The sequence below is a fragment of the Miscanthus floridulus genome, chromosome 7 (genome assembly GCF_019320115.1).
Source record: "Miscanthus floridulus cultivar M001 chromosome 7, ASM1932011v1, whole genome shotgun sequence".
Taxonomy (NCBI): domain Eukaryota; kingdom Viridiplantae; phylum Streptophyta; class Magnoliopsida; order Poales; family Poaceae; genus Miscanthus; species Miscanthus floridulus.
Window position 1 is genome coordinate 97,053,024 of NC_089586.1, and position 8,999 is coordinate 97,062,022.

General features: G+C 47.1%; 1 protein-coding gene and 1 long non-coding RNA gene across 2 annotated transcripts; both read left to right on the forward strand.

Moving 5' to 3' along the window:
• Window positions 1-1,717: 1,717 nt before the first annotated feature.
• Window positions 1,718-8,563, forward strand: LOC136463893 (uncharacterized). The gene is made up of 3 exons (XR_010761114.1): window positions 1,718-1,761; window positions 1,863-1,951; window positions 7,894-8,563. It is a non-coding gene; the product is annotated as an uncharacterized lncRNA (long non-coding RNA).
• On the forward strand, window positions 5,708-6,822 carry LOC136462253 (protein COP1 SUPPRESSOR 2-like). Its single transcript, XM_066461376.1, has 4 exons — window positions 5,708-5,756; window positions 5,849-5,922; window positions 6,415-6,572; window positions 6,791-6,822. Exons 1-4 carry the CDS (start codon window positions 5,712-5,714, stop codon window positions 6,820-6,822), a joined length of 309 nt encoding a protein of 102 aa, XP_066317473.1. The 5' UTR covers window positions 5,708-5,711.
• Window positions 8,564-8,999: the final 436 nt, after the last annotated feature.

Consider the following 8,999-nt stretch of genomic DNA (forward strand, 5'->3'; position numbering starts at 1 on the left):
GTTGTGTGAAGCGTCAGGGTTCTGGGTTTACGGGACTCGGACCACGCATATTTAAAGGCCACCGATACAGTTTCGTGCACGCGTAGATACTCCTGTCCGGAGCAAAGATTGTAACACGCCATACGCTGTGTTTAGTTAGGTGAAATTTGGGAATTTGGTTACTGTAACATTTTCATTTTTATTTGGCAATTAGTGTTCAATTATGGACTAATTAGGCTCAAAACGTTCGTCTCGCGATTTCCAACCAAACTGTGCAATTAGTTTTTTTTTCATCTGCATTTAATGCTTCATGCACGTATCGCAAGATTCGATATGATGACTACTATAGCACTTTTTAGAAAACTTTTTGGGACTAAACAAGGACATAGTTAATACTGCCCCATCAGATGTCATGGTCGTCGCTGGTCTGGTAGTTATGAGGCATATTATGACATCAGTGCGTGACTGTTAGACTTTGAATAGACATCAGTGAGTATGGTCAGGACTCAGCAGAGTTTTTTTTTTTTTTTTTTTTTTTTTTTTTTTTTTTTTTCTATCCGACTCTCTGGTACGCGTCACTGCTCCCCAACCGCAACAACCTGCCTGTGTTTAGTTCGCGAATTTTGAGAATTTAGCTACAGTAGTATTTTTATTTTTATTTGACAATTAGTGTTCAATCATGGACTAATTAGACTCAAAACGTTCGTCTCGTAATTTTCAACCAAACTGTGTAATTAGTTTTTTTCGTCTACATTTAATGCTCCATACACGTATCACAAGATTCGATGGGATGGCTACTATAGCATTTTTTAGAAAACTTTTTAGGAACTAAACAAGCGCTAAACGCTTGAGAGTTGGTTTGGGACTCTCTGCGGTCCACCTACTGGACACTTCTGGCCCCTATTCCATGGACTTCACAGTTCACAGGTCCACACGTGAGCACGTGACTCCGAGTCGTGATATGCACGTTCCAGGTCCCACCACACCGACAGGAAACGATCTTCACGTTCCTATTAAGAAACTTCCTAGAGCATTCCATCCTCTCCCAAATCGAAAGGCAAGGATCCAAGGTGAAGAGCTGTACTTGGAGCTGAACTCCCAACTCGGAGGGCAGCGCCAAATGAGCTCACCAACCACCCCTTGCCCCAAGTTTACTTCTGTTAGTCGATCCCAGAGCTTTAGTATGTACCAGCGCCTGGACTGACACTACTACACAAACGTTTATGGAGGCGGGCGTTTTTGATTTTCCGCGGCGGGCAAAGCCGTCCGCCGCGGCCTAGAGGCCACGGTAAATCGTGGCTTAACCGCGGCGGGCGGCTTTGCCCGCCGCGGTTAACCGATTTACCACGGCGGGCGATGTAACGTGCCCGCTGCGGTAAACATACTTTTACCACGGCGGTCACGTTGAACCGCCCGCCGCGGTAAATTATTTTACCGCGGCGGACAAAGTACAGAGACCGCCGCGGTTATGTTCGTTAGCCGTGGCGGGCATTATCATTTGCCCGCCTCGGTAAATTTTTTCCTGAATTAAAAAAAATACAGCAGCCATATAATTAAATTCAAATTCAAATTCAAATTCAAATCACATCCAGATTTCACAAATTAAACTTAAAAAGTATGCAGGCATTACACATGAGATAATATACATATATATACATTCACTTAGTCGTTCTTGTCATTGTTAATTCATTACATTTACATATTAAAGTCGTTATACATGCCCTAAGGAGTAATCTTGCGGACGCATCATCGTGGGCCATTTCCTCAGCCTCTCGTACTCCGGTAAAATCGCTAGCTGGCTGTTTTCATTGAAGAACGTGCTCCCTTCAAGCACGCATTTGTCTAAGACAAACTTACATATGTCCGCCTTTGTCTGCTTGAAGGAGTGTTGGGTGCTCTGCACGTCTCTCCACCAGTTCAATCCATTCTTGAGCACCCTCCAACTGCTGCTATACTGCTTGCACTCCCTCAGGTACTCACAGACGTAGAAGCCACAGGTTTGTGATCCTACCGGTTGTTTGGCACACTGCATGATCGATACACAAGCATTAGAATACAGGCATTAGAACGCTTATGAACAGAACGCACAATTAAACCTTTCAAATACTTACCGGAAAGTTGCGTCTGATTTTGATGCGGTTCTTATGCTTAGCCTTAAAATTCTCTGTTCTTCGATCATAGCATTCAGGATCCTTCACGTACTCCTTATAAGCGCTATATGAAATGTACTAGTATTAGGCAGGGCATTAGAACGCATATGAGAAGACAGTTCAGTCACTTACACTCTGAGGCAATCTTCAAAGGCCTTGTACCCTTTTAAGTTTGGCATTCTCAACGAATCAAATACGCAGGCCCTGCCATCCTGAGGGTAGATGATAAATGCAACCCAGTGACCCTCGAGGCCTTGGCTGCGCCATTGAAACAAAATACAGGTTACAATGAGAAATAATAATACTAGCTAGCTACCCACTTATCTCTACAGGCATGTCTTCGACTTACCCAAAGTGGTAGGCAGCTACGATACACCCATTTCTCCTGATCTTCTTCATTGCTCCTAGTATGTACCTTGAAATGTTCAACTTCTCATTGTCCATCAGTTTCTTCCTGTGCGCCTCTCTCTGTCGCTTGGTCAAGTCTTTCATGGTTGGATGATTGTCATCTAGGTGGTAACCAATGATGACTCTTTGAGCAATATGCATTGGAGATAGATAGATAACATCAAGTTTTAGTTCCTTGGATATATAGGCCATCAACCTGCAAGGACAAGCCATCGTGGCATATATAAGTAGTCTTGACCGATTCAAAGGCAGGTGATATGTGAAACTCGCAATTCATCACTTACATAGAGAACAAGGTGACTTGGGCGATGTCAAGGTCTTGTTCCCGTAGTAGTCTGTACATGTCGTGGAAGTCCACGGGGAGTTCTACATCGTTGCCGGGCAAGTGGAAGTACTCCGCCACAACCTTGACTAGAAAACCATGTAGGCCAGCTTTTGCCGCTTCCATGTACCAGAGATGAAACCTCCTTGTCTCCCACCTTTCCTCGTCGACGAGCTGGGCCTTGGTTATCATGAACTTCCCATGCTCGTAATGGCCGGGGCAGTCATCCGATTCAGGAAATAGATGGAAAGGTGATCTTGGCCTGGGATAGAAATGTTAGTACCATATTATGGCAAAGAAAAGTTATTAGCAAATTATGCTCGCCGCTACCATACCTTTCGAACTCAAGTGAGTATGTGAGATGCCCTTGGTCGCCTTTAGTCTTCGCCGGCGGTGGAGGACAGTGGCTTGTGCTCGCAATGGCAGCAGGCGGTGTCTTTGCCCCCGGTTCCTCCGTGCCTCCCGGTCCTTTGCTTGTGCCCTTAGACGGACTATCGGGAGGTGCGGGTGGACTTGTTGTTGGAGTAGGAGAACGAGGGTGAGGGCTTGTGCCTCGGGGTGACTTCCTTCCCTTGTCATCCCCGCCATTGCCTTCGTCATCGCCGTCGCCGTGATCCGGATCATCGGGGGGACAAGATCCGGCAACGGATGGTTGTGATGCTGGTGTCGCCATCGGCGTAGAAGTCGGCGTCGAGAGAATGATCTCTATGTCGTCCTTGTTCCACAGGACTTCGGAACCAATGGCAGCTCCAAGGATCGTTACCCCTTGTGCAGTTGGATATTCCATTTCAAATTCTTCATATTGGGTCGCATACCATGTAAGTATCACGGCAGCATAGTTGGCAGGGATCTGGTCTTGGTTGAAATCTTTGATATCTTCTTTGGGGTGCATGTAACCCTCACCCACGGTCAACTTTTTCGCCCTGCCGAACGGGATGCTGAGGTTGACGCGCATGGGTTGCCGGATGTCGTCGACGGGGTGCCTTGGGCGATCCTCGATCATCGGCAGTGGCTGCCCTTGTGTCTGCCCTTGTGGAACTTGTGGCACGGCCACGCCTGCCTGGCGAAGCATCTGTGACCTCATCGACACCATATCTGGGTCATTGCTCGTGAAGGCTTCTTTTATGGACCGACTGATCATTTCGGCCACGCCTTGATCATAGCCCTTCTGAAAGATGCCCTCCTTGTACCTCTGCCTTGACCGGTATGTGGCAGCGTCGGATTGCCATGACTCCACTGAGTTCCAGCTCATCTTCGACGACATGCCACGGACGCGGCCACGGTGCTCGGGGGTTCCCAGCGCTAGGGTCAGCAAGTCCTAGCCCCTGCGAACCTCGAAGCTGTCCTTGGATTTAGCGGCCTGGATGAGAGCCCTCTCCACCTCCTCGAACTTCGGCTCATTGAACTTGCTCGCGCCCTCCTTGAGCTTCTTCGGCTTGCGGGCATAAATGAAGTCCTTAGCCCTCAAGTCTAGACCGTCGTACGGATCGGGAAGCCCGGCGGCAGCTCTAGCCCTTTCTTCCTCCCGCCACTGGGGCCTCTTACCAGCAAACCCAGTCATGCCCAAGTGGTGGGGGTGCAGGTTCTTCTTCCCGAGTGCGCTGAACTTGGCGCTCTTTGCCTTTGCTTCTTCTGTTGTTCTTTGTTTGCAGAACTCTTCCCAGTGATGTTCCTTCACCATAGTGTATTTGACACAGGGTGACTTGCCTAGCTTCAGGTAGTACCTGGTCAGCATGGACTTGAAGTTTCTAAAGGCTCTTCCTGCCACGTGCATGACCCACTCCCTGCACTTGTCTAGATCGGCGTCCTCGGGATAATGGAAGCTCCTCGTCACCTCACCCCAGATATGTGTCTTGTAGTCGACCGGGACATTGTTCCACTCCGCCCAAGTGATCTCCACCTTGTCCTTGACTATACATGCCACCTGGTTGCTGAACTTGGCAAGGACCGTGGGTGGCGACAACGGGTTTCCCTCTGGTCCCACCTCATGGATCACATGGACTTCGCCGTGGATTTCCCTCCGGTGCCTCCCGTGTTCCCCCCTTCTCAGCTTTGTCCTCTGACCACTAGACTTGCCTGAAGTGGTTGGAGATGGAGCGGGGGGTTCTTTGTCACTGACTTCTTCCTCCTCGAAATTCAATTCTCGAGGCACCACCGGCATCTGTTCAGGGTTTGGAGACCGCGCACTTTCAACTTCGTTGTCCCTCGGTTGGTAGGTCGGATCATCATCGTCCTCTGTACGACGTTTCTTTGTTGGCCTAGGGGTCACGGACACTTGGCTCTCGAGGCTAGTTGATGATGATGCACTAGGGGTAGGGTCGCGCCATTCGCTTATCGGTTCCTCCGCCATTGGAAAGCTACAATGAATACATATTTCAGTTGTATAGACACAGTTATAGAGTAGTAAAGTAGAGTAGTACTAGAGTAGTAAAGTAGTAGTAGTTGGCTCAGATTTGCCCCATTGTCATCACATCGCTTTTAAACTGGTTGCTTGTATCTGGTATACAAGCCATCCTAGTTTAGCGGGGGCACTCGATCATCATCGCCGCTGCCTCAGCATAAAAGGGTTCACATCATTGCATATGCCACTGCCTCAGCAATAAGTTTAAAAGTTCATCATTGCATATGCCAAAAAAGGAAGCAGCCCCATTAAATAAAAACCTTTCACAAATCAAAAACAGGAGCAGCAGTAGTAGAATAGTAGTATAGGAGGGAGTAGAGGAGTAGAGGAGGGAGTAGTAGTAGGCAGTAGTAGTATACTAGTAGTAGTATACTACTAGAAAGTAGTAGGCAGTAGTAGTAGTATACTAGTAGTAGTACAGGAGGAAGTAAATGTGGGGCACAAGGAAGAGATGGACCATGTGGACGAGCTCTACACCGTGCCAGACCACCTCAAGGTTTGCTTGTGGCTCAACCGAGTTCCTCAACCTGAGAATTGCACGTTGTTCTGTGGACTGCAATGATGGTACCGTTGTATTGTTCCTTGCAGGTGAAGAAGAAGAACTCAGAGGAGAGCTCGACACAATGGACCACTGGCATTGCTGAAGTTCAGCTGCCCATTGAGTGCGTTACCCAACATTTTTTTTCTCTATTGCACTATTTGTTTTTGTTTGACAAAAGTCTGGTCCACACTTAACATTGTCTTTGATAATTTGGCTGGAAATCCTTACATATTGGAGCTAACAATTTCTTGAGAATATTGTGTGAAGAAGGAAACTAGCTAATGGTCTAGTTTATGATTAAGTGGACATACATTGATTGGTAGACACAGAACTTGATCTCAGTATGTATTCACTCACCATTAATTTATTGTGACTAAACTATACAACAATGATATGTTCAAATTAGGACTCCATTACAAAGATATGTCATGCATCACCACAGTTCTATGAGCATCATGGACCCAACAATGTAACCTAGGCAGAGCTTCTCTGTTTTTTCTAATATTTTTATCTGTGTTGTAGTTTAAATTTTATTCTAGTAATAGACTTTCTTTTCAAAGGTAGATGCACAATTACATGCAATTCCATGTTATCATTTTTTTTATTTCCACAGGTACAAATTAAGAAATATCGAAGAAACTGAGGCAGCTAAAAAGGTGCTGCAAGAGAAAAGGCTTGCGAGTAAACCAAAATCAGATTCAAACATTCCTTCAAGTTACAGTGCTGATTATTTCCACCGTGGTAAAGAATATGATGAGAAACTGCGAAGAGGTTTGTTACATGCCCCTTTTCAAGATTATTTTGATGAGAAACTGGAGGGAACCCTACTGATAAATCATATGATTTGATGTGGGAAATAAAAAATAAAAATGTAAGGCCAGAAATAAAAAAAGGAGACAAGACGTATACAACTGGACCAGATATAGCAATTGACATAGGTACTCTACAGTTTCTTCTGATATTGATATGTATTAGGATAATCTTGTTAGGTAGAACTGCCTTTAGAGTTTTCAGGGCTTGACAGTTGGCTAGCTGCTTTTCTTTCTATCTAGGTTGCAAATAGAAACACTAATGCATTTTCAATTACACAACAAATGTGTGGGAAGCAATATCGTATTTGTATAGTACTTGCATAACATAGTGTCATAGTTTGTGTAAACCAAACTTGATTTACCAATTAAAATTTTCACGACTGCTTTCCTACAAGCTACAACTGCTTAAGACTGCACATGACAATAAAGCAAACACAAACTGCCCCTATATTGCGGTGGACGCGCGACGCCCCAGTATGAACGGAGGGAAAGGGGAAATGGGTAAGCAAACGCAGCGGCGACGGGGGTAGAGGGTAACTCACCGGCGTGTTGGTGCCGGCCGCCTGGAGAGCAGGTGCTAGGGTTCCGGTGATGGGGCGCCGGAGGAGCACGGGGGCGGGGCGCGGGCAAGGGAGAGGAGGACGGGGGCGCGGACCGGGCACGGGGAGGAGAACGGGGGCGGGGGTCGGTGCGCGGAGGAGCTCAATCGGCGATGGAGCCCGGCGGCGGCGGCGTGAGATTTTGGCAGCCCTTCGGGGTAAAACTGAACCGCACGAAAGACCGCCGAGATGTTGAGGGTGGGGACGGCTTATATAGGTTGCGATTAACCGCGGCGGGCAACGTTACTGACCGCCGCGGGAAATGTTTACCGCGGCGGTCTGTTAAGTTGCCCGCCGCGGTTAATCTATTAACCGCGGCGGGCGCTGTTATATGCCCGCCGCGGTAAAGATCATCAGTTCAGAATTCATTACCTATTTTAAGTCTCATGAAGATGAAACTAGTCTATACTAACATAATTCATTAGCTAATTCATTAGTTGTATTCATTAGTCTATACTTTTGAGGTCCCTTGGCTTTTTATTACTTGACTTTTGTAGCACACTTAAGAATTTTATCCTCTTTTATAGAGTATGCATATAGAGTATCTGGGATATTGTTACATATAGAGTCTCTAGGATACATTATTATATATATGTCTCTGGGATACGTATAGAGTCCACTACATTATTACATATATATATATATATATGTCTCTGGGATACATAAATCATTTTGGTGCAGGTGCTTTCACCGTCCTCTTCTCACCATCGGGGCGGGCCCACGGCATCATCCTGGACTTGTTGAATCGGTCCTCGACGGCCTTGATCTTCTTTGGGTGATCGGTAAAAAGCTCGAGCTCTGCGTAGTTGTTGTATTGTTCGGGACTCTGCACCCCATCAGCTCCCACAATCCGCTGCTTTCCGGACACAACCACATGCCTTTTTGGGTCCTCTGCATATATATAGTAGGCCACTTGTGCGACATTGGTTGCTAGTACCCACGGGTCATCTTTGTAGCCGATACTTTTGAGGTCCACGGTGGTTAGCCCATAACTGTCCACTGCAACCGCATTCGGTTTGACCCACTGGCAATGGAAGACGGTTATGCGTAGGTTCTGGCCGTAGTCAAGTTCCCATATTTCTTCAACTTGCCCATAGTATTGCCTCCTCTGGCCCGTGTACTCTTCTTCGCCCTCGTATCGAACACCGCAGTTCTGTGCCGAGCTCTTCTTGTCCTTGTCTTTCGTGTGGAACCTGTAGCCCTGGACGTCATACCCTTGCCACGTGGTGATTTGGCTGGATGGGCCTAACACAAGCCTCTTAACGGTCTCCGTATCTTCATCAGGGCATCCTTCAAGGGGTATGTGTTGCTCTTTGAGCCAGTCTACGAAATTGCTCTTGTGATGGTTCTGGACCCATGCCTCCGTGCGTTGTCCATCATTAGCGGCGCGGATCTCTTCCAGGTTCTTTTCAATATATTTCTCCATGCTCACTAACTGATGAAGGATGTTGTAATGAGCTTCTTGCACCATTCGGTTTGGCACATCGGTGCGCACTTTTCGGCCTGTGCACCCCATTCCTGAGGTTTTGCCTTCGTGGTGATGGACAGGCAACCCAATCACCCTCCCATCTCTTATGTACCTCATACACCAGTTCACGGCCTCCTCCGTTGTGTATGCCTCGATCATAGAGCCCTCCGGGTAAGCGCGGTTATGGACGTATCTGTTGAGGGTGGACATGAACCGCTCGTACGTCCACATCTGGTGTAGGTACACGGGGCCTAGTTGATGGATCTGATCGACCATATGCATCATTAGGTGTGGCATAATATCAAAGTAAGATGGTGGA